Genomic DNA, 24878 nt, shown 5'->3' on the forward strand with positions numbered 1-24878 from the left:
ATCAAGAGTCATCATCCACATTGAGTCCTGTAGTTCTGGGAGGTTGGGAGGATGACAGAGTGCGTTGTAGTTAGATAATATTGGTACACAAATATGGATTTAACAAATATTTTCATTTGGCACTGACAGGAGTCAAATATAAAGCCAGGCCCTCCCATCCAGAAGCCCCAATACACACAAACGTGCATTCTGGTACAGCTGGAGGACACATTCTTTAGTTTAAATAGCTGACCTGCACAGACATCACCTGGGAAAACCATAGATAAAGTCTATTCTGTAGAACACTGGGATTAGAACAGAAAGTAAGTTTATCTGTACTCATTGCAACTGCTTACCCTATCCAAACACACAAGAAGAGTGAAGTGGATCTTGTTCCTTACACATGCTGACTTGATGTTGGCACATTTTCCCCTGGGAAACTCAAATGTAAGATCCAAGGTGCACATGAAAACCGATTTTAAACAAGGAAGACATTGAAAACAGAACCAGTCACTGTAAGACAATGAAGAAGTGGCTCAAAACCACCAAGACAACATGTCAGGTCACATTTCCCAGTTTTGCTGCCTCCAAGAGAAGTGTTACGACTTAAATGCAAGCTTAAGTACTTCATTCAGGTTCACATGACAACTTGAAGCCTTTTTCTTTTGGCAATTTCTGCCATATCTGTGTGCAAATGGGCAGGTCTGGAGTGACCTCAACATTTCAGAGGCAACTTCCCAGATTTATCCAGGTTTATGTTGTGTTAGGATTGCCATTCACAAGTCTCTGGTTTTATCTTCTTTTCTCCCTTAAAATATCCATAACCCCCATGAAAAGTTACCAATAGGCAACAACCTACCAACATCAAATTGCCAGGCCGGGCTGGACAGGGCTTGGAGCAACCTGCTCTAGTGGAAGGTGTCCCTGCCCATGGCAGGGGGTTGGAACTGGATGCGTTTTGAGGTCTCCTCCAACCCAAACCATACCATGATTCAATGTTATATACATGGTGATGACTGCAGCATCTGTCCAGCAGTAGAGATGAACATGCTTTTGACCACGTCTATGAGAATGATTGAGTTCACCCACACCACAACGTAAACCCAGCAGCAGTGGTTCTGTACAGGCAAAACTAAGAAGTCCAAACCAAGTCAATGTGGTTGTGTTCTTTATGCAACCAGCTTTAGTGCCTCTGCACTGCATTCTTGGAAGGCTCCTTACCTTGGGCACAGCACCACGTGAGCATGCTCATACTGACACTGAGCGCATTCTTGCTGCTCTAAGCCTAAGTGGAATTTGCATTGACTTAGCATGGATTGAGACACCAATGTTTTTCCAGCATTTAGTTTGCCCTCATCCCTCTTAGTTAACAGGGAATTTATTGCATTCACTTTTGTTCAATGGCTTCAATGACATCACATAATATACACTTACAGGAGGTACAGACTACATCAAGATAGCACGAATGCAACTGGAAGACAGGACAATAACTCAAGAGTAACTTGTTAAGTAGGAAAAACTATCTGAAATCAATTACATTCAATAAAAACAATTGTGAAGTCGGAAACAAGAAAAATTAAGTGGACAAACACAAAATGAGGAGCGATGGCCACAGCAACAGAACCTGAATGACTTAATACTGTGCTATGGTGCTGAGACAAACAGCGTTTTGAAGCTTCACAGGACTATGAGAAGGTCTGGGAGGTTGTTATTGTGCCTTGGAGACAAGAAAACCTCAGCTGGAACTGAGCACACGTTTTAGCCCTATGGAAACTGGGGAGAAGTTGAGAACATGAGGGAAAATTTCCATCAAATGAATATTTGACACTGGAGAAACAAGTGAAGAACCCACTGGTTGAGTTTAATTAATTAAAGGAGATAGTGCTGATGGAGGAAGAGCCAGGCTGACAGTTCTCAAGTACGTTACAGGCCACTGCAAAGAGGATGTAATTAACTCTTGTGGCCTGCCAAAGCTATAATAAAAGACTGAGCTCACAAGAAGAGAAATCTAATTAGATATTAAGAATAACTGTCTCACCGTTAGAGAACACTGCAACAAGGGAGTCTGGGACTCCCAGTTGTTGGAGTGGTTCCAAGCCCTGCTCCAGCAGGAATGGCGCGTAACATTGCTCCTGACTCAGGAAAGGTGTGAGATACCCCTCTATTTGTCATCCCGTGACTGTTCACGCATCCAGACTAATATTACAGTGTGATACAAACCACCTTTGACAGGGAGGGGCAAGGTGAGGGCATTTGCACACAACAGCTAAGCCCATCTAACAGCTCACTGATGCCAAAAAGGCTACTCGCCCTGCACTGAGCTGCATCTGCTTGACTCCATGGTGAAATGGGTCACCTTGCCTGTCTGGCAGGGGAAGCAGTCTCACCTTGAGGGGATGAACTCATCATTAGCAGCAAGGAGCCTTTGACCTGTCTGAGCAGGTTCACAGAGCTCAACAAGGGTCAGGACAAAATGCCAGTGCCAGAATGTGGGAGGGATGCAGGAGCTGTTGGTCTCTTTCATGGATAAACAGCCTCCTATCCTCTCTACTGTCACAAGCTTCCAGCACAGGCTTTTGTCTAAAAGCCACAAGCAGGGTAGCAGAACAGCCCTAATGTCTGTATCCTTATTCCTACCACATGGTTTTAGAAACCAGAATGAACTGCCCTCCCTCAGGAAGGGCTGGAGAACAGGTAACAGCTGCTGCTAGCATCAGGGCTGCTAACTATCCTCAATGTCATTTTTAGACTGCATAGGTATTCTGCATATGAGCTTCTGCATCTGTGGCTCAATGCATCATTCATTCACTTCAGCAATGCAAAAAATAGTCACAGGGTAACACAAAGAGGTCGCCTGGATCTGCTATTTCAGTTCATTTCCTCTGTGTCATACCTGCTAGTGAGTGTCAAGATAAATACATCTGCAGCTATGAGAGGTGCTATAAATCAAAACTGGAGGAGTGTCCCTGTATCATGTTGCACCTTCAGTTAAAAGCAGTAACTGCCAAAAAACACTGGGCTGAAGACACAGCATAGGAGCTACATGTTTGTGACTCATTTAAATACAGAATTTCTAGTAATGATCTAGTAATAATCAACAACAACCAGCAATGAGAATCAAGAAAGGTTCCCCTTTACTTTGCCAGATCTGGGAGACAAAACACACATCTCTAAGCAATGACTACCAAAGAAGGCTTTACTATAGGGCAATGGATCAGCCTTCACACACATGCCACTCAGACACGGACTGTTGGAAGAACCTAAGGGCAAGTGACACCCTTAGAGCAAACAGATCAAGTAAGTTACCAAGAGTATGATCAAACACAGGAAGTGCAGTGGTTTATATTACTATTGCAGAGATGAAACAAAATCCCCAAGCCAGACAGTGATTCCTGAGTGTACACACTGTGCCAGACACAGAAAGTACTCTCTATACTATACCCACAGCTTATACATCTTTGGCATCAATTCACCAACCAACCGTGCCAAACCATGAGCCAGTCCATAGCCCAGAGGAGTTTGTTATTCGCCTTAGGGCACACTCCCTATGATTTCCTTTACCTGTAGATACTTTGTGGTGTTCAAGCATTGTGCCCGACTCTCCAAAAGAGTTCTGACCAATTACCCTTACTTGTATTTCTGTTTCTCCAGGCTTAAAGCACTTCCAAACAAGGTTAGTGATCACTTATAACAGTGTGGGCATGGTAAGACAGGCTGTGAGGTTACAGTCTGTCATTTCCTTCACAGTAACTGTATGCTCGGGTTACGACCAAGCACACAGACAAGGAAGGAGCACTCCATGTCCTTTAAGTTCGCATCCCTCTGATTTGATGGTACTTGGCTCATGAGAGCACACCCTTGGCCTGGTAAAATGAGTCAGCAGGCCTAAAATATCTGGCAATACAAACAAACCAACCTCTTGAGGTTAACTTTCCATACAGGAGGTGTAAATAGAGGAGATGTTTCAAGCAAGTCAAGGGACTGCAAGGATCTCTTCCCTGCAAAACTAAATGAAGAAACACGCTTCCAAAACCAAACACAGGGAGTGGTTTTGAGCAAACCACTGACAGGGGTGTTGTGTCTTCCACTAAAATCACAGGAAAACATAGCTGTAGAAGATGGTGAGAAGTGACCGGGTCTATCTCTCTACTTCAAGGCAGAATTAACACTACCTGTATTATTCCTGACAAATGCTTCCCCAAATTATTCCTACGACTCTTCAGAGTTGAGATTCTGCAACATCTCCTGATGCACTCATATTCTGAAGCGTTCCAGTGTCATCTTGATCGATAAATTAACGCAGAGCTTAAGAACTGCAACAACATTAATATGGAAGATACACATCCACTATGAAATCCAGATAAGCTTCTCTACTAGTAGTATGAGAGCTTATAAGTAAGTTTTTCAATACTTCAAGTAGCAACAGCTTTAGAAAAGCTCCTGAAATGAGGGAAGAGACAACCTGTCCAAGATACTGAAGTATCACTGGTTTTCTGTGTACCTCAGTGGGTATGGCATGAGCCATTTTATTTCCTCTTATGTGGCCCCAACAAGGAAGAAAAGATAACAGCTGGACAGAAGCCTTCTGTGGGCCAAACCTAGACAAGATGACCCCAAACTGATCACAATTAAGAGTAAAAAGAAACAGATCAGAATACAAATAATACTTCCTTACAGAGTAAATACATTGCTGTCTTGTAGCAGCAGAACACGACAACAATCCTTATACAACCACACACAATTCCACGTGACGAGTCTGCAAGGGTTGGGTTTTCACCTAGGTAGGAGACAAAAACTATTCCAGGAGCAACTTCTCCTGGCCAGGATGTAAAGTTGAATTGTTCTTCCTGTTACAGCAATGGCTGCCTTGTGAGAAGAATAACCTGAAGTAAAAGAAACAGCCAGAGAAAGGCCTTTTCGTAAGTTGATGTGAGAAAGTTAAATCCACACCTAAAACCAGGCTTTAAAATATACACACAATGAGCATCTGCATGAATTTACTGTCTCCTGCAGCAAGCATATGCTTAAATTAAGTGTGGGGCAGGAAGAGAAAGGGGAGCTAAAGCCAAGGCCCTCTGCAGTATGCAAGACGAGCTTTGAACCTTTTGGTAAGTCACCTGCTAACAGAAGGAAGACCCGTGAGCACTCTGCAAAAAGGTCTTTTTTTGTTTCAGCAGTATGGGAAATGTCAGGTTTTATATCTGTAATTTCTCATCTTCAGCATTCTTACCGACCATCTGCATTGCCAAATTGTTTTTCTCTCTCAGGTGTCTCCAGAAGAATCCAAATGCATCATGTTCTCAAAACCAGAAAGCTATACAGCATGTTATCACCCACAGCAATTATTTCTCTCTATTCGATTCTCTCAGCTGAAATGAGTAAGACTGAAAAAGACATTAAGTTTTGCAGCAGAACTTGTACCAAACTTCCCTGAATCCCTATCTTGGCATATCAAGACCCACTGAACAAATTTTGTCTGTTGTGCCTCAACCTGATCCAATCTCTGTCAGGGTCTCTTAGCAGGGAGTGAACACATTGGGGAACGCATACATACAATCTGGATCTCAGATTCTCAGAACATGCAATAGAAGAGAACATCTTTCCTATGTGGCACTGGAAATAATCATGTAATGCTTTGATACTTGGTAATAGATTTGATTATCTGATCCCTGTAACGCTTGAAGAGCAGTTGGCTGGAGGAGAAAGATGGAACACAATGCTCTCCAAACACATGTTGTGTCAAGAGCTAGAGAAACAGAAAGGTGCCTAGTTCTGCACAGCAGAAAACATGACATGAAACGCCACATTTAGGTATGTGCACTGCACAAAATGCCTTAGTTTAACAAGGAAGCCAGGCCCCTTACAACTGTCATGCTCATTGTACACTCAGATATACAGAGATGAATGGATTTAAAGAAGCAGAATAGAGGTATGGAGAGGCTCCTAAATCAACCACATGACTGAAGCAGGAGCTGCCCTGTCTCACCCACCCTACAAAGCACAGTTCAAGGCATTAAAGTCCTATAAACCAGAGCATGGAAATAACAATCTGATAATTGCAGGAAGGGAGCACAGAGAGGAGACACACAACATCAGGAGAGAACATCAGCAGGCAAAGACCAGGAACTGTGTCAAAAGGGCTGAAGGATCGATACAGAGCATTATGACAACTAGCCCTTTAGTTCAGCTCTAGACCCATCAAAGTATTTTTAAACAGCAACCAAAAGAAGCCTTCATACAAAACAAAATACATCAAAAGGTGGCACAGAAGAAAACAGTCACTTTGCCCTCCCCCAAAGCAGCCCAACTTCGAAACTCAGTGAGCTCTTGCATGATCTGCACAGAAGCGCAAGACTTGCAGTGAGAATCCTGTGCAGATGGCATCTTTAAAGAACAAGAGGTACTCCCACTAAACTGACAAACCAAGATTCACACCCGCAGCCGTCCTTTCCCCCCAATATCACACCATATGCTGCCTCCAAGTTTTTCCCCTTCCTCAAAACAGATTTCACAAATTAATAACTTGAGGAGTAGGCTAACAGCCAACGAAATTAACTGCCTCCAAATATATTAATATGCACAAATTCTTGTTGATGAACTGGCACCGAGCTATTCCTACAATCCACAACACACAAACCACGCCACATGCTGTTTATGCATGTCCCTAGTTTCAGTATATACTGTATCTACCTTCTGTCCACACAAAGCCCAGCTCCAGAAGCAGACAGGAAAGAGCAGAATGGAAGGTCATAGTAAATATACTCCAAAAGCTATCCACAAAAGAACAAAACTGAGATGAAGATTACTGGCCTTGTTGAAAATGCCATGCTCTCATGACACAGAGTTAATCAGGTTAAACCCACTGGTAAATCAGTTTGTTTCTTTGGGCTGGGTTTAAGAGTAGGAAGAAGAAACTTCTCATGCTACAGGTGCACCTCTGCCCATATTAAGGCTGTAACCAGCGTAGTTACAAGGGCTAACTCTGAACTTCCTCATCTGGCTCTTGATTTAGAGATTATGAAATTACCTTTGCATTGACTGCAGCACTGAACACCAAAAACATACCCTCCATTTCAAGAAAGGCTTTGGTTTGTAGAGGATCACTGCATGATATGGGCAAGAAGAGCAACAGTCTCCAGCTTGGCACTGTGTGGTCATACCTGCTAACCTCAGGGTTTGCTGTCGAAGAAGGACAAAGTCTGCTGTTTGTTCTGACAGACACAAAGCCAAGCACTTCTGGAACAACTTTTTCTGCATCCTCTGTTTTGATTTAATTTTTAGTAAGTTAAACAATTCCCTGATAAATTTCCTTTAATTTTAAACAACCAATACTTGATCTAAATAAAGGTAGCTTGCTCAAGAAGGCCAGAAGGAAGTTCTGGCTATATATTGCTGTTGGGTTTTCTCTTGACAAGAAAACTCCCGCTCCCATAAAAACCTGTTCAAGCAGATGATGACAAGTGACTAACATTTACTGCATTTTTCATGCTAAAAGCCTAGTGTTTGGACTGCATGATGAAGTTATATAATGACTTAGTGAAGAAAGTACAGGGGGGGAAAAAAACTACCATTCGAGAGAAACAGGTAAGAGAAATAATGGAGTCAGCAAACAGCTGACACTTGAAAGTTGAATGAGCATCTAAAATGGGAAAAAATGATTTTGTGCTGCTACCTAGCTGGATTCAATGATGAAGCTTCACCTGAAGAAGTCAAATTGAAACACTTGTCTTAACTAAAACCAATGCGTATGGATTAGTAACCACCATGGATCCACTTTTAAGAGAGTCCAGGAGGAAAATCAGGTTTGAGTTTAGACGTCTGAAACCCGATCCAAGCCTTGGATTAAGAACCCTGTCTTCCAAGGAACTGCACACTGTGAACACCCACAGTGTATCTACCTTTGTCTCAAATCCCCAGGAGCCACCTAGAGTTACAATATTGAAGTATGTTCTATGTAAGCAACATGAACAGCAATATTCCAAGGCAGGGCAACACAAAACTTCAATCCCAATGACAATCTGCTTATTGAACACGCAACTAGTTTTAACTTGGTACAGTTTTGAGGTAAATACCTCTGGAGATTAGAATTCCAGCTTTACAAGCTCCGATGCTCACATCAACATGTCTTAATCTGCGATACTTCATATTATTGTAGCTAGGCACACACCTATTCCCTGGTGCCTCTCTTTGCTCTTACTTCCCTACTAATAAAACATGTAAAACAAGCTTCAAATGGAAGGGAAAAAGTCAAATCATTCACAGGCTTATATATAATGAATCCTAAAACTTATACAAAAACCCACTGCTCCTCAGCCACCAAATACACCCAAAGGTTCTACTCAGCTTCCTGTTCTGTTTTAACCTAAACTGCTCCCACATAAAGCCATGCAAACGAAAGCCTTCAAGCAGCCCCCTGAGCCTAAGAAACTCCTTCAGAACACATTTAGCACACCAGTGCAAAAGCTGTTTCCAATGCCAGCCTACCACCAAGCTTGAAGGTATCTTCTCCTCAAAGCTGGTTTTGACATTTTGTTAATGTTTACTGGAAACAAAGCAAAGATATGGGATTTATTCTGTACATAGACAGTGCAACAAACAACCTTTAAGACTCCTGTTTCTAAGAGCTGCTAATACTCCTAGATCCTCAAAAGTTAGGTCTGGTGGTTTCTTCAAGAATCCACATCCTACTGCAAGAAGATCAACCAAAAAGCACTGGGCAGCCTAACAAAACTAGCCAGGATTTCCTGGAATACATTATTTTCCAAGTTATCCCATTGCTGTTGCCCTATACTTCCCAGAGAAGAGATGTTAACTGGTTTATACTTCAACTTGTTGTAGCATTTCAACCTGAAAGTAGGACTAAGCCCTTGGGGGGAAAGTAGCTCTTTGTAAAGGGAATCCGTATCCTCCTTTCATTATTCTTTACAAGCTGAAAAACAAGCCCTGCAAGTTTCAACTGTTCCTTCAATCATCAAGCACAAGATAGGCAAACACTGTATATTAGTTACTTCCAAAGAGCTTTTGTTTCTCTCGGGAAGGGGGACTGTGTATAAAGGCTGAAAAGGGAGAGCCACAGACTTTGAGGTTATGCACGTACAGCACAGCAAGAACACGGCATAATGCAAGTTCATCTGGATTTCAGCCTTACTGCTGATGGCTTTAAAAACTAAATAAATTGATAAATAAAAGATAAATTGTTTTAGAATCTTAAAAGGGAAAAGGAATTCATTTCATTACATATTTACTTTAAAAATATTAAGCAAACCATGCAACAATACAGGCCACGTTATCACCGATGTCAGCTTCTCACAGAATTTGTCGTCTTCATATGGAATCCTAAAAAGCCTGAAAAGTTTGTTTTCTGTTTAAAACTGACTTCCTGGCTTATTCTGTGATCCAAGAGCAGTCAAATCTTTGCTGGCTTTGCTGTAGACAAATGAAAACCACAGCTTGGATGCAGTGTGGCTTGCTGCCAGCAAAAGGAGGTTCCTCCTCACTCCCAGCCAGGCATCCCGTCCCTGTGCCGTCCCCTCCTCACGCCAGCTTTGTGCTTATGTCAGAACCTTTGTCAAGCTGTCGAGTGCAGTAACACAGAAGAACATTGCTCTTGCAAAACCACCACCAACAAAAAGCACAATGTTTTCTGCCAGCTTAATGAACTGAACAGACTCTGCAACCAGCTTGACTGCTCAAGAGCCAATGCCCAGGAGAGGGTGGGACCATGTGGCTGGAATTAAGGGGAAGCATACATAAGGGTGAAGAGAAAAGGACCGCCCCCTGATGTAAGAAAGCTGTCTTTCTCAGTTGTAGCATTACATCTTCACCCTTAGCAAGTATTAGAAGTATACTGCTAGTTCTTTTGCTTAAGACATGGCAGAAGGGGAGAGAGATAGATAATGAAGTCATATTGATTTCATTAAAATGCTTTTTAAAGTCTGGTTCTCTTGATGTTCATTAAAGAGTACATCCCTGCAAAACCATGACATGAAATGGAAACACAAACAGGATAACTCATATTCAGAAAGAAATCATAATTTCCTTGATTCATGATTCAATGAAATATGGAGATAGTAAAAGCAGAAAATCCCCTCGTTCCTGTGAAGCTGGCTAGAGATCAAATAAGTATTCTGAAGAAGAACTGTTCATTAATAAACTCTTCAAATGCAAAGGTAAGATTACTTACCCTTCTGTAACAAAAGCTTCTATAACAGAAGTTTGCTCACTCCAAGCACGTAAAAGCTCCAGGGACTTTAGTGCTAGTGTGGTTGTCCCTAAGCTTATCCAGGAGCAATTAAATCATAGATACCTTCACAGAAGTTGAACCGTGTGACATTAAAGCAGGGATGCAAACTGCTTTCTGCCTTGGAAAACCATCAATCGATACACAAAAACTAGCCATCAATACATAAAAAGATGAGTGAAATGCCAAATCTGGAATTTCTTTTTGAAAAGCCCTTTGCAGAGGAAACCTTTGTATTTTGTATCACTAAAGAGGTCAACTTCAAAGGTCTAAGCAAGACTTCCTGAAAGCATATCTCTAAAAACCTCAGCAAGGAAATCATAACTCCTTTAATGTTTCTTAGAATTCCCTTGGAGAGGAAAAGGGGGGTTTAAATTTAGGTTTACTACCAGGTTTATCAATGTGAGACCTAGATATTACACAACTCAGGCCAGCAGTCAGAGCTTGTGACAAGGTAAGACAGGAACTTACTAACCCAACCTTTGAGGAAACGGTTTTACAACCAGGTAACCATTCCAGTTGTGGAATCAGACAGAAAGAAAGAGTCACAGAGGAAACATGCACCTGAGCAGTCTCAAAGGTGGTTTTCGTTTCTGTCATCGCAGAGCAGCCTAAAACCAATTAAGAATCAAAGGCTTCCAATTCCAGGTGCACTTTGTGTGCTCATGATTTCAAATACAGAAATATTCTGCTTATAAATCAATCACTTTGCAATTTAAGTTACAGCTAAAAACTTGGTGCTGTACCAAACCAGGTTTTCCATTCCACTTCCCCTTTTCAGCTGCCTTAAGTAGCACTTAACTAGACAAAGTACACCAGAAAGCTGGTAGATTCACAAAGACAACTCTCGGGTACTGATGTAGCCTTCACCACCTGTAAGCGTGGAAGGTGCTTCTGCACAAGTGGGAATGCTCCTGGTAGCCTGTTTTAGAGAACCAGAAGTATTTTCCAGGCTGCTGTTCCTCTTCTCTTGCCACCTTTACATGAGAGCTCGGCTGCAATACTTATTCCACTTACGCTGCTCTTTATCACTCACATCGCGCTGCTTAGCGCTGCACAGCTGCATAACCCACCTGCTTCTCCCATGTAGCTATTGTTTTCGCCATCTCCCCCCACCTCATCATTCCTTCTGAAAGCATTTGTTCCATCTAGGCTATCCCCTCTGCCTTTTTGCAAGACAGCAAATGGGAATCCCAGATGGCTCCTGCTAATTACCCAAGTGCCTCCAGAGTCTAATTCTTCCTATTGTTACTACACCAATCTTTAGCCACGAAGTCACTTCGTATGGTAATCAGAGACCAGCTGATCCCAAGCTAATACTTTGTGTACTCAGGAGGACTGATCTGCTGGGGGTATTAATGACAGCAGAGAAGATAAGCTTTGGAAAATAGCTCCCAAAAGATGGTGTACCACTTAAAGTGGCATTCCAACCTCATCAGAAAAACACTTTGCTTGTGAACGTGGGGGTTTGGTCACTACACTCACCTGTTGAGGGCAGCCTCTTCACAGACAAGAGACTGAAAAAATCCCTTTCCTTCTAAACTGATTTAATCTGATTTAATAATTATTAAGTCTTCCCTAATTTTCCATATGAAAGCTTTGGTGTTTAGGGGATGCTTGAAAGCTTCAACTCAAAATCAAGATGAGCACTGCTATGAACAGAAACGTTCTATGAATTGAACAGTCTAGGCCACGATTCAGAACTGCTGCTGGGAAAAACACACAATAACTTACACAGTTTCTACTTTCTACTCCCCCTCTGCATTCCTCACAATACACCATCCCTTCAGGCTGATCCAGCTCAGCTGAAGAAATGAGCAAGGCAGCATGCTGTAGCAAATGGCACATCAAGGCCTGAGAATGCCTTGAGCCATACTGCTTCCAAACGGTGCATGTTTATGGTCTGAGTAGACTAGAAAATCTTCTTGAATGTCTTGAAACACAGACACTCCATTGACATTTGAAGCCTGCTAGGACATTAGGATATGAAATGTCCCACAAACCCCACACTATATGAGGATTTTTCACCCTAGCTTCTTGCATGTAGATAGCTCAATGTTTCCAAGTGGTTCAGAGTGACTCGAGTGACACTGTTAAGATGTTTATGTGCAACAGTGAGAACAGCCCTTTATATCCCAAAATGCAGGAATTAGCACAGTTTGCACAGCCTGTAGCAGAGTCTGACAAGGGTTTTCATTTGAAGAGCAGTTTGCTCAATGGCAAAATAGTGACTGAAGCAAATCTTGAATCTTCAACCTATTTTATCTTCTTCCTAGTTGGAAAGATAAGCCTGAGATGGAAACACACATTGTTTCAAAGGAGAACCAAGCAAAATCTATGTGGTTTTTGTTAAGCTGAGGTTTTTTTGTTGAGTTTTGGGGTTTTGTGTGGGTTTTTTTGAGGCTGTGAACAAGAAATTCCATCTTCAATGCATTTCAAATTATCACTCAAGTGGAAACATCAAAAGCTCAGAGTTTTGCACAGTATTTCCTCTAATGAACTACCAGTTCAATCCTCCATTATAACATATTCATTTCATGACTGAGGATTCTTCAGATGTCATTTATGGTGCCAATGAAAGACAAAGGATCCTGCAGCTGTATATATATGTTCAAGCAGCTCAAAAAGAGCAGACACATCCAGCTGTTTGAGAAGCATCAAGACATTGCTCCAAATCTGGAATTAAAAGGTCCCTTTAGGTACAAAGGAGGTTCTGCCATGGAGTAAAACATTCACACAAATAAATGCCATGCAAATAACATGTAACAGATGTAACAGGAAGTTAAAACATATTTCACTACATGTTCCAAATACGAACGACAAAGTTTAACAGGCTTAACATCACGTGCAAACGTCGCACATACAGGTTGCATACACCCTTTCAAGGTCATGCCTGTCCAAGTTTCAAAGTGGCGTCCCATCTACTTTAGCTGTAACACTGTCACACTTGTCATACGCAAATGCTGAGACAGGCATCGGCACAATAACCATTTCATGTCATTGCAGAGCAGTTGAACACACCACCTCCCATGTGACAGCAGTCTGTATCAGACAGAAAGCAGCAAATACCCCAGCCTTCCTCTTAAAACAGCTTTGCAGAGAGTGTTTTATACATAAAAGGCAGCTGGCTATGTTTTAACGGACCCTTCTGTAAACAGAACTGATCAACAGATGTGCAATGCTTATTACAGATGGGTATCAACATCAGCTTCATTTTCAGAACCAATAAAACTGGACATTATGCCTATCCTCTGAGCCATTTACCTACCTCAGAAGATAAATTGGATTCACTAATATCTGCTATGGGATTGATAAAAACTTGATGTCAAAAGAATTGAGTACTAGAAAAAGAGAGAAATGAGCATGTCCAGATAATTGCAGCATTTCAGTCTACATACAGGCTCTTCGCTGATCTGAAACTGCAAACAGACAAGTCAATGTGAGGAAAGCGAAGGGAAAAGGACTCTGAAGCAGATATATATTTAGCAGCAGGTTAGATAGAAAAGGCTCAAGGACAATGCAAGTCTTTTCTTCCTCCAGCTAAACCTCCAATGTATTTTTGTGAAAGAAAGCTACTCGTTTGCTTTTAACTGCAGCCCAAACTGCATTATGTCTCTTGGGTGCTTTGATTTTTTTTTCTCCCGTCTTTCTAAGTCTCAGCACATAGCCAGCTCGAGGGCTCAGGAGGAGAGATTCTTAAAAGCATGCCTGCAGAAGTAAAGAGATCAGTCACTTTCCCTTGTCCCCTGTGTTCCATGCGCGTTCCCCCGCCCGTGCGGCGCTGTATGAGATTACACGCAACCAGACACGGCCTCTTGAAACGGACTGGAAAATGTAAAATCCTTTCAGAGTAGGCAGAGCATTCCTTCCAGTTGCAAAGGGAAACACAGAAATGGGCCTCATTTCTTCAGAAAGGTCACGTTCACCTTCAAAATTCTATCAAACTCCTTGTTTTCCCCCTGTACAGCTCTATTATCTTAAGGAATCGGTAACAGCCTTTACAGCATATACTGGAGGCTCATAAAACACAATGTGAACATGATGCAAGCAATCTTTGCCTAGTGATTTTTTTCCTAGGCTGCTTGTTTTCAACGTCCACATGCTTTTCCAGCTGTCCTTCCTGTTTCACTATGGCAAATGCATAGGTCCCTTTAAAATCACCATTCTAGATGTGTTTTCAAGTTACCACAACTTACTCTGTGCTGCTCAGTCCATTGTTCCAAATAAATATACACACATTTTGGATTAATCATGACTTGTTGTATTAGAAACATGGCATTAGGAAGTTGTAGCAATTGTGGTTCAGTGTATTTGGACAATAGCAAATGTGCTGAAAGCATGATGTGTTCGTGTAAGAGTTAGTGGCTTAAAAAAACAGGAATAAGCTTTTTAAACAGTTTCCTGCTTCCAGTGTCTATAGCTACATTTTCAGCCTTGTACCTTCCCCATTAAAACATTACTGTGCATTTAACAGCACAGGAAAATGCCCAATAAACTCAGCCCTTATCAGGAAGCTACTTTTAACCCCCGAATCCCTAAAGACAGCAGAAAGAGATTGCAAAACACTGTTCATTTTCATCATCTTCACCCAAATACTCTCCATCCATAAGCAGATATATGTTAGCATTTCAGAGAGATCTTTGCTCCAGACTACTGAACTCCAGAACATTAAATGTTTGATACACATTTCAAGACTGCTGTTTTGACACACACTGGAGAATAAGTTACCTCTTTTCAGAGTCAATATGACGTTGAAGAGACTCCATTTAGAGTTAGAACACGAAGCAGAAAGACATCATTGTGCTTACTGTCTCCTAAAACCAGATTTCCCAATAGATTGTTTTAGATAAGGATACATCTCAGCTACAGAACTTCCCTTCATACACTTGGCATGGGTTCTCTGAGCTGAACTAACATCACTGATTTCTGCTGAAGTCTTTAAAGGCATTTTGTAAAAAAACCCAATTCTGCTTCACAGTTGTTCCACAGATGATTCATCATCAGTACCTGAAGTGACAGAGCCGATATCCTTCTCCAGCGAGAACAAGGTAGTGTGAAATAAACTCATGTTGCTATCCTTATGTTTAGGAAATCCACTACAATAACCTCAGGGAAAAAAACCTTTACAGGACAAAAACACCACCACGGGATTTTGACCATATGAGTGGCTGAGGATCAGCTTCAGAAAGGATGTCTAGAACTTACCTATGGTGCAGTTTGTGGTTATTTTTCTCCGCTTGGGGTTGTGTCGTAGCAATTCTAACTCTCGTTTGGTTGGCTCCCATGTTGAATACTTCTCTCCAATGCCTAAGCAGACAAAAAGAAAGTTTCAGGAAGTTGTTTAGTAAAAGGATTCAAATCGCGGTTCAAGTAAAAGCTTTCAACATCCCGTCCATTAGGTTAGATTCAATCTACGTACAACTGCAAGAAGCCAATTTCTTTTTAGCCCTTCAGAAAGATATCAATCTTCCAACAAGTAAGAACTCAAGAAAAAAGAAGCTGTTCTTTACCTATAAGGAATACCTAGCCCAAATAAGTTTTCCATTATTGGATTATAATCCTCCTTTCAGTTAAAAGGAAATTCCAGCACAAGAATAAACCCACTATTACACAAAAATGCATTTCTTTGTGCTCAGGAGGTCAAGTGACAGAACCACTATATGATTTCTGGAGAAGATACAGGATAACCATGAAATCTCCTCTCCAAATCTTTGACAGTTTATTAAACAGATCAAAACTGACCCAACTTAATGGACAGATACAGGCTTAATCTTTATAGATTAATAGCAGTATTTAGTAATTTGATATACTAAACAGTTGTTACATGTCTTAGAATTTACCATTACAAAGTATGACCTTTCCTTATAACCACTGTTGTAGGATTAGACATTAGCAAGTTCTAGCACTTGAGACTCACTCCACTGATGGATCTAAGATCACCTACAAATGCAGTTAGTAGTAGGTTTACATACAACCCTCCCCCCATCAACAAACCAAACCTCTCCAATTACTTTACTATTTCTCATGAGCTGCAGCTAAAATCTGTCATTACTCCCTTTAAACACCAACACTGATTTCCAATACATTAATTTTGTTCAAAGGAAAGTGCAGTAAAAATGAGTCAGATTAGTAGTATGGAGAACAGATCTGGAGTAAGCACAGAGTTGTGTGCAGTGTAAACCTGATACAAGAACAACACAACAGTGAAGACTCATGTGCTGACCAGCTAAGTACTGCTGCAGCGTTCTACGCAGCACAGAGGAATTACTATGCAGGGTCAATTGTAGCGAGTCACAAAAGCATCTTGGCATTAAAACTAATAAGATGACAAGCAATCTATTCTAAAACTGAGGATTAAAGTCAATTAGGAGTTATTTTTCACGGAATGCATGGAGCAGAAACAGTGCTGTGCTACAGAAAATATAAATCATACATATGAAAAGAGGGAGAACAGAAAACATAGCTAGAGGCTTACACATTCTGCATAATGTGCATGAAATTTTAATAGCTCTTTGATCTTCATTTTCAGAAATAGCTCTGCTTGTCAGAAGCTACCCACCCAAAACTGTTCAATTCATAGTTACTACTGACCCTCCAGCTTCTAGTAAGAAAAGGTCTCATTTTCACATTCTGGAGGACTAGAAAAGTCTTATTTACACGGATGCACCCATCTCTCACTTGGTTTGATTCAGCAAGAGATTATGCGAGAAGCATAAGAAAAAATATCAGAATCACACAGTCCCTTTCCTTTATCCAAGGTTCAGCATCAAGCTCCACACCCAGGAAAACAGAAAAGGAAACTAATTACTGTGTAACCGATTGATGAGATAAAACAGCTGCAATGCTTTGAATACACTATACAGAAGGCAAAGGCAGACAAATGAAGCAACTTCAGAGATGCACATATGGACAGTTCACATATGACAGAACATTGGCTGGCAACAAGTTTTGGATTAGATGTCTGCAGCAACCCTTTTCGTGTTTGTAATGCTCCCTTAGGGATTTATATGAATTGGATGGCAAAGAAAGCTCAACATCATTTTCAACACAGTGTTAGTACCAGCTATTGCACTGGCCAGCTGTAAAATCCCAACTCTGGCATTTGGGCTCACTGGAGTTTAAGCGTGGCCAAACACAGTGTTATCTGACAGTGGGATGAAGCCTTGTAGTAAAAAACCCTTGGATATGGTTAAATCCTGGTTTAAATCAAATGTAACAAAACTCACACCCAGAAACGCATCTGCACTCAGCTTTAGGCATGCAGTAGTTCCACATATGTCAGTGGGACTATTCATATATATTTTGATATATATCTATATATAATCATATAGCTTAAAGAGGATGGGGACCAAAGCATTTCACAAGAGCAACTCTTCAAGACAAGTTAAACACGACAGCCTGCGTTACTTTGCAGGATTCTGGGTGAATCAAATATTGCTCAATTAAAATGGAATGAAATCAAACAGAAAACCAGGTGAAGTTAATGCCACAACACACACAGAGCACAGACAGAAAACTTTCTTACAGAAGCCTTTCATTAGAAAGGGCACAAGTTAAGTCAGAGACAGATATTAAAGTGTTTTGTTCCAGCTGTGTAATTTAACATGAATACTGAGGTTTTATTACTCGTGAAAACGAGTGAGAAAAGACAGTACCATTTATTAGGAGTGGTTTGGTGTTTAAAACAAAAGCAAAACACAACTAACCACCACAAAGACGGAAAAAGGTTTAATGCAAGGTTTAACACCAGCCACAAACATGCCAGAAACTCCACCATAATCTACCTTAAACAAAACATGCACAGGTTACCATTTACAACTAAAGGAAAGGAGCATTCTAAGAGTCAAAAATTCATCATTTTGAAAATGATGCTCTAAAGCAGCCAGAGATTCAAGTCAGCATGTGAAATCTCCATCCAAGGATTCACTTTATTAGGTCAAATACACAAATTGTCATTTCTCAGGGACACACGGATGAGGGAAGGAAAAGGCGATGAAGGCTCTAGTTTATACAGGTCAGTTTTGCAAGTAATCATTAATATTGATTGGTTACTTTGCCAGACTTGAGCAAATCCCCCTTTTCCCCTCCCCAAAATCCAAGCATTCGTTAGAACGAAGGGCTCTGTGTATTCACGCCTCCCTCATTATTAAAAGAGAATCAGAGGGGAAAAAACAACGGTAGAGTTGCGACTTGTTCAGAGTTATATCATATAACCCTGAACTACAGCTGGACACGGGGACTCATCACACTAAGTGTTAAAATTACAAGAGAATGAAATGAATCATGATATTTGGGGGTTTTCTTAAAGTTGTTTTTTTTTCTCCAGGCATCGTGTTGTTATGTGAGCATCTATTAAAGTATATACTAACACCCTTCAAGCACTGTGGATCCAAGTTTGAAAATACACAGCATTCACACTTCAGTTTTTAAGCCAATCTCAGCTTTTGCAGACTGGATTCACTTCTGAAGTTGCCAGCACTATCTGAGGTTAACTAACTGTGATAGAAATATAAAACCAAGACACTCAGTCTGGGGTCTGAACTAATCCTGACACTAATCCTGGAGAAGTGTTTCCTCCCCCTTTATAATCTTTCAGATAACTTGAGTCACTATGGGAAGGAGGGAATGGATTGATGAAAAGAGACGTAATTCTCCATTATTTCTCCTATGTATCTCCCTTTCCCATTCCTTACTTAAATTTGTAGGGAAACACACATGGTTTCGTGATGAAAAACCATAAAACAAAAGGTCTTATGCCATGACTTGAAAGGAAACACTATCTATATGGTGTACGCCAATCATTTAAAGTGGATTGTGTATTCCTTCGTTTTATAGCTTCACTGATCATCACAGATTTGGTCTACGGACACAGAAGATGCAGTGTGCATATTTATGTGAATATACATTCATATATAGTATGGCATTCATGAGTCAGTTAACCAGTACAGAGAAGGTGATTCTTCCCTTCACCACACAACTCTCTGGTCCAAGACAAGATTAACTATCTTAAAGCTGTTTTTTCCCTAGAATATAAGCTAGGGCAGCCTGAGGTCTACTGGAGGACAATTGGCTGCATCTCAGTCCAGAAGGCACAAATACATCATTTGTCAAGAATAAGATAATTAAGAAATTAGTCTTTGAATTTATATATTAAAAAATAAGGAACCAGGGTCCTTCCTATTCTATAGCATCACAAAGAAGCGTTTTGTTGTAGTTAACTAATTTGGTGCCTCAACTCCCTCAAAATGGGCATAAGCAGGAAATAGAATGGGATCTGCAGCAGGAACTAAATAACAGCAGCTATACTTTTGATATGCCATCAGAAAAACTCTGTTTAATACCACATTAGCTGCTATTTTTAAAATGGGAAATGAGGTTAAGAATGGTTTGAAGTCATATCAGCCCTGACTAAGGCTGTCACATTGAAACAGGATGCCATGGATTTGGTAAGAGACGTTACTAGACAGAAGTCAGCTGTCTTCAAATACACACTTTCCCACTTTAAGAAAACATACCCCCTGGAGGCCACTGGAAATGGAAGATGACAAGCTTTTATAACTGATGCTTAAGAAACTACTCAGGTTAAGATAAATGCTACTTCCTTTCCTTTCCAAAAAATACACAGGGAGAAAAGGTTTGGTTTGGAGTAGTTCTGTCAAGGAAAGGGCATATGAAATCAAGTCTGCTGTAATTATTCAATCACTGGAACATATCCAAACAAGAGGAAAACAACTGGCACGATTAAAACTGGCATTTGTAACTGTGATTCATGTCTATAATGGCAGGATAACCAGCAAAGGGACGCTTGTTAGTGAAGTGCGTCGCCAGCCCACGCCTCTTACCTGTCATTGTACACTGGTAGTGAGAAACCACTGTTGGGGTGAAGGCTAAAAAAGAAAAAATTAGGGAAAGCAAACTGAATAAAACAAATGTGGGTACAGATATTTTGTGTGTCAATATTTCTACATAGATACTGTGCGTGTACCATGAAAGCACAGGGTGTGTAAGTAAGCTGGCACGTTCTATTAGAAAAAAAAAGGAAGTCATTAAAAAGAAAAAAAATCACACACAAGGGTGGAAATTCATGTGAGGGGAACGGATTTATTGCCTATATAAGCCTAAAAGAGCAGCCTGGTACATTTTCTACCTGATACAGATCTGACTCTGGTGTTTGGCATTATTAATGTTAAGTATTTTTATCTCTTCTTGCCATTAAAAAGGAAATAGTTTTGCTACACTTAGGTGTGGTGCACATATTAAACTAACAGTCTAACCCCTGGAAAGTAACAGCTAGACATCTCTCTCTCTCCCATGGCCTGCACTACTGTTGCTAAAGAGCTCTCTCTTCCCCTTACTGGTTTTTTGCCATTGACAAATGGGAGGGATAGGTATGATTAAAGCCAGAAACAAGAAATTCAGGCAGGAAAACCAAACCTTGTAATTTCCAAGCTTTTCGTTGTTCTTCTTTGGCAATTTGTTCCATGTCTTTGTCGTATATGTAATCTTGACACATAAAGCAGTATATACCCCCATACAAAAGGTCTATGGCTGCAAAACAGAAGGGAAGTTGGGGAGGAAGGAAAAAAAGACGTGAGTTTATAAACTAGAAGACATTTTAAAGCAGGTTTCCAAGTCAGGCACTTTCTTCTCAGCAGTTCACAAAGAGTAAAATCTGTACCTTAGAATCTGAAGGATAAAGAAAAAAGAGACATTAAAATCCTGATTTCTTCTCCAGTTATAGTATTAGCTATTCAATTGCTTCTGGTACAGCAAGAAAACTGTGCAAGACAACAAATCATTCACTGCCTTCAAGTTGGTTGTAACTCACAATATACCCCTCGAAGCCGTAAGTAACCAAAAGGCATAATTACAGTGACTGACTACAACACATGCACAACTAGTACTATAAGACTTGATATGTAAGTTTGATATTGCCTTTCTCTAAGACTTCAGTATTTCCTATTCAAAGCCATTAAAATAATTAGAAAGCACCTATTTAAAACCCAAATGAAGGCTTGAACAGAGGACAGAGCTGAAGACTCAAAGATGCTTGTGCAGGGGAATGTTTTTCCAGAGTAGTTTATTCCACAGGTTACACAGCTCACTCTCATTTCACACACTCTTTTAGAATGGATGTAAGAATTTTGTCCATTGTTCAAAGTAGTTTTCTTACACAACCCTAAAGAAACGAAAGCCAAGAAATTAAATGGATCAGCTAACTGGGAAATATTTTGCTTCAATATACACTGAAGAAGGAAGGAAGTGGAAACTACTCATAGAAAATTGCTGATTTTCAGTAATTATTTGCACATCAGACAGATATGGAAAAAAGCCACAAAGTAAAATAAAACCAATTCAGTGGGCACTAGCAAACTCTCAGCCAGCTACTAAAACACAATCTGCATCTAGCAGCCAACTGAGAAACACATCACCATTCCCCCTCAAGAGTATAGCCCCATTTATTTCCAAATTCCTTTTATTTCCAGATAAATAGCATTATTAAAATAATCTCTCCACAGTGGAAACTTGTATTAAACAAAGGAAACCATTAGCACATTAGGTGGCCTGCAAGCAACAGCCCTGAATTGCTTTGAAGTCGTAAGCAAGCCAAACCACATGCCACGCAGCTGGAATTCTGCTGTTGGTCTCACCAGGCAAACAAAGGTGAAGTCTTTGTGCTCCCCCATTAGTGGGTCAGTGCTTGTGGTAAGGTTTCTTTCTAACCATGTTTTGTCCATCCCTCACAGCCTCTAAACCTCTCTCAGCTCTCTACCACTCTCCTTCAGTCCTGTGTGCCTTTGTTTTTCCTCTTCCTCCTCTTTCTAAATCACTTTTTCAATGATTACATCAAGTCATTAGTAATCAAAAACAATTACTGTAAGCAACTTTGCATAATGTCTGGTATCTTGCTTCATTCTTTTGTTCTGCCTATCTGGATCACCATCAGTTTCTGGAAGAGGATAAGGTCTATCAAGTGTTACCTGGTGTCATGTCTAAACACTGCAATTTTCACCCTTGTGCTCAGAATTCTGCTCCTTCAGCAGAGTATCACAAAAGGGGATAAGAACTTTGGCTGCAGGGAAGATCAGTAACAACACTATGCAACTGCATTGGGGGGGGGGGGGGGGGGGAGAATATCACAGGCTACATAGTATGAGAGTTATATAGCTATTTAATCCATTATCTTCTGCACTACCAGTTATTCAGAGTTTTCAACAAAGAATAACCGTTGGAAATCTGAAATATGGTCTCAAAAGACAGAAGTCTAATCCTGTTCCCCATATATTCTTTTAAAAGATCCCACAAACAGCCCCTCTCCCCTCCAAACAACAAAACAGGGCTGGCAGAATGTTGTATGTGGAAGACTCTGTGAGCACTAATACTTTCAGTATAAGAATGGGTAGGTGTAACCTGCACTCAGAGGATTTCTTCTCAGCTTTCTGAATCTACATGCACAAAAGATAAAGTATAGCTGTCAAGATCAAAACCAACAAGAGACCACCCTACACAAACCACTTGTGCAGAGCAGAATGAATTTCTAATATAAAGAGCCAGAAAGTCTAACACAAACACTGATGGAATAAGAGCTGTAATTGTCCAGAGCCTGATTAAGGACTCTTGAGCAAATGTCCTCTTTCCAGCATACTTAAGTGAACAATAGAGTTGTATATATGCCAATGCTTTCAATGTCATTAAAAGGACTGCAATAGGTTTTGGACAAATTACCTCAAACACCAGTGACAAGGCAGCTGTACAGGCCTGGTTACAGCACAAAGGAAGGGCAGCAGTTTCTCATGAGAGCCAAAACACGGCTGCTCAATTTCAGGATCCTAGTAAAGCGTGTAAGTTTACTGTTTCCGATCAGTATAAATTGAGTTTTCTCCTTGAAATATACTTCAATTTTCTTATTCTGGTCGTGTTGAGGTGAAAAAGGATGTTTTCTTTAGGGCAAAGTGCAAAATAATCACTACCAAGTCACTGCGGGGAGCACGATGTGCACAGCCAGTCCACAGGGCCTGTTGGGTGCTGAGCAGAGGGTCCCCAATGAAGGAACCACAGAAGGGACGGACTCACTGACAGAAACTCTTCCAAAGTAAGCGATTCGTTACAACTAGCAGAAACTCCAGCACACCAAAAGGACAAAGTCCATGTAAAGCAACAAATTTCACCTCATTGTTATCAACAGGTTAAAACGTTTTGGCTTGTGAAAACTAAATTGCTGGGAAGCTCTTCTCCGAGCTCTACTCAGCTCTACAGCCTGACCAGAGGATTCAGTACAAACCACTATGACAGTAAAGGATGAGAATGCACACAGAACAAAATCTCATCTGTATTAGGATTTGGGATCACAAACCTAACAGGAATGGGCCTCAAATTCACAGGAAGTTTGCTTTTACACTTTCTATGCTGACAACCCTTATCTTCCAGTCAGATCTCCTCATACCTCTTCATACACAGAGTTCTAAGCAGCTGCAACACAAGAGAGAAAGTCAAGATACCTCAATATTCATTTAAAAATAAAGCTATCAGCTGATGGAGAAACAAGGTGGCATCGCAGAAGCTCACGTGGGCATAACAGGAGCAATGTTATCTACTGGTGCAAGTGACAGTAAGCTTGGAAAGACAACAGCTCAGGGGTGAAAGTTTAAATTCAGGCAGCAAAAGGTCTTCAAACTCTATCTGGGAGCCAAGGAAAGTGGTTTATTTTAAGCCCAAGTGCTTTACTTTGCCAAATATAACCACTGACATCCTTGTGAAAATGTTAAGAGACCAGAGATAACGGGAACTTAAAAACATGTAAGAAAGCAGGGAAACGTGCCACATCCAGCGTGTGCACATCTCATCCAGTTAAGAAACTTGCTATGTTTCAGTTAAGAACAACCCAGATGAACAGAACCAACGTGGCTCAGATGAAAAGGGGATGCTTCACCATAATATACGACAGCCATCAAATATGACAGATCTGTGAATCATGTTTTCGTACCATCTTCTTTAGAACACTGGGTGCACTGAAGTGCAATGAAACATACAGCAACTCACACTGAGGTCAGTTTTTACCTGTATGGAAGTTAATTCCATTGTGAGTTTCTGTGACTCAATCTTGGCATGTTATCAACCTGAAGGCAACTCATTCTATGCAAGTCACCTGCATTCTCCATCCCTGGCAGTGTTCAAGGCCAGGCTGGACGAAGCCTTGGGTGAGATGGTTTAGTGTGAGGTGTCCCTGCCCATGGCAGAGGGGTTGGAACTAGATGATCTTAAGGTCCTTTCCAACCCAAACCATTCTATGATTCTATTCTACTTCTGTAATACAGCAGTAATTCTTTTAGACAGTGTTTTAAGTAAGCATCCTGAACTAATTCATGCTCCCTAATTTCTCACCTTAAACATTAAATATTAAACCAGTTTAAGACAATAGTCTTAAATTCATAAGAAGTGATCTGCTAAACTCCAGCTCTTCACTTGCTCTTGTACCTGATGTATTAATACAAGTATCCGCTTGTTTTCCTTCTGTCCTCCTGGCACCTGGAACCTGCACCACAGCTCAGAATTCCTAAACTTGGAAGATACTATGGTTTACTGATAACAGTAAGAATGTCTTTACTAATCTCAATAAGAAACAAAAAATACACCCCAAAAACCCAAACCAACCAGAACA

General features: G+C 40.8%; 1 protein-coding gene across 3 annotated transcripts in view; it reads right to left on the reverse strand.

The window, feature by feature from the left end:
* LOC130598745 (ubiquitin carboxyl-terminal hydrolase 22-A) overlaps window positions 1-24878 on the reverse strand; it is a 100556-nt gene that overhangs the window by 33250 nt on the left and 42428 nt on the right. For 2 of the 3 annotated variants that reach the window (XM_057408489.1, XM_057408491.1), the window contains exons 3-5: window positions 20654-20767; window positions 20062-20106; window positions 15425-15526 (exon numbers count right to left, since the gene is read on the reverse strand). In XM_057408489.1, coding sequence (XP_057264472.1) covers window positions 15425-15526; window positions 20062-20106; window positions 20654-20767 — 261 coding nt within the window. The remainder of the gene's footprint in view (window positions 1-15424; window positions 15527-20061; window positions 20107-20653; window positions 20768-24878) is intronic. The other variant, XM_057408490.1, reaches the window with a different exon arrangement.

This window comes from Pezoporus wallicus, unplaced genomic scaffold, assembly GCF_028554395.1.
Source record: "Pezoporus wallicus isolate ANWC-B61680 ecotype Strahan unplaced genomic scaffold, APGP_CSIRO_Pwel_v1 scaffold_14666, whole genome shotgun sequence".
NCBI classification, from domain to species: Eukaryota; Metazoa; Chordata; class Aves; order Psittaciformes; family Psittacidae; genus Pezoporus; species Pezoporus wallicus.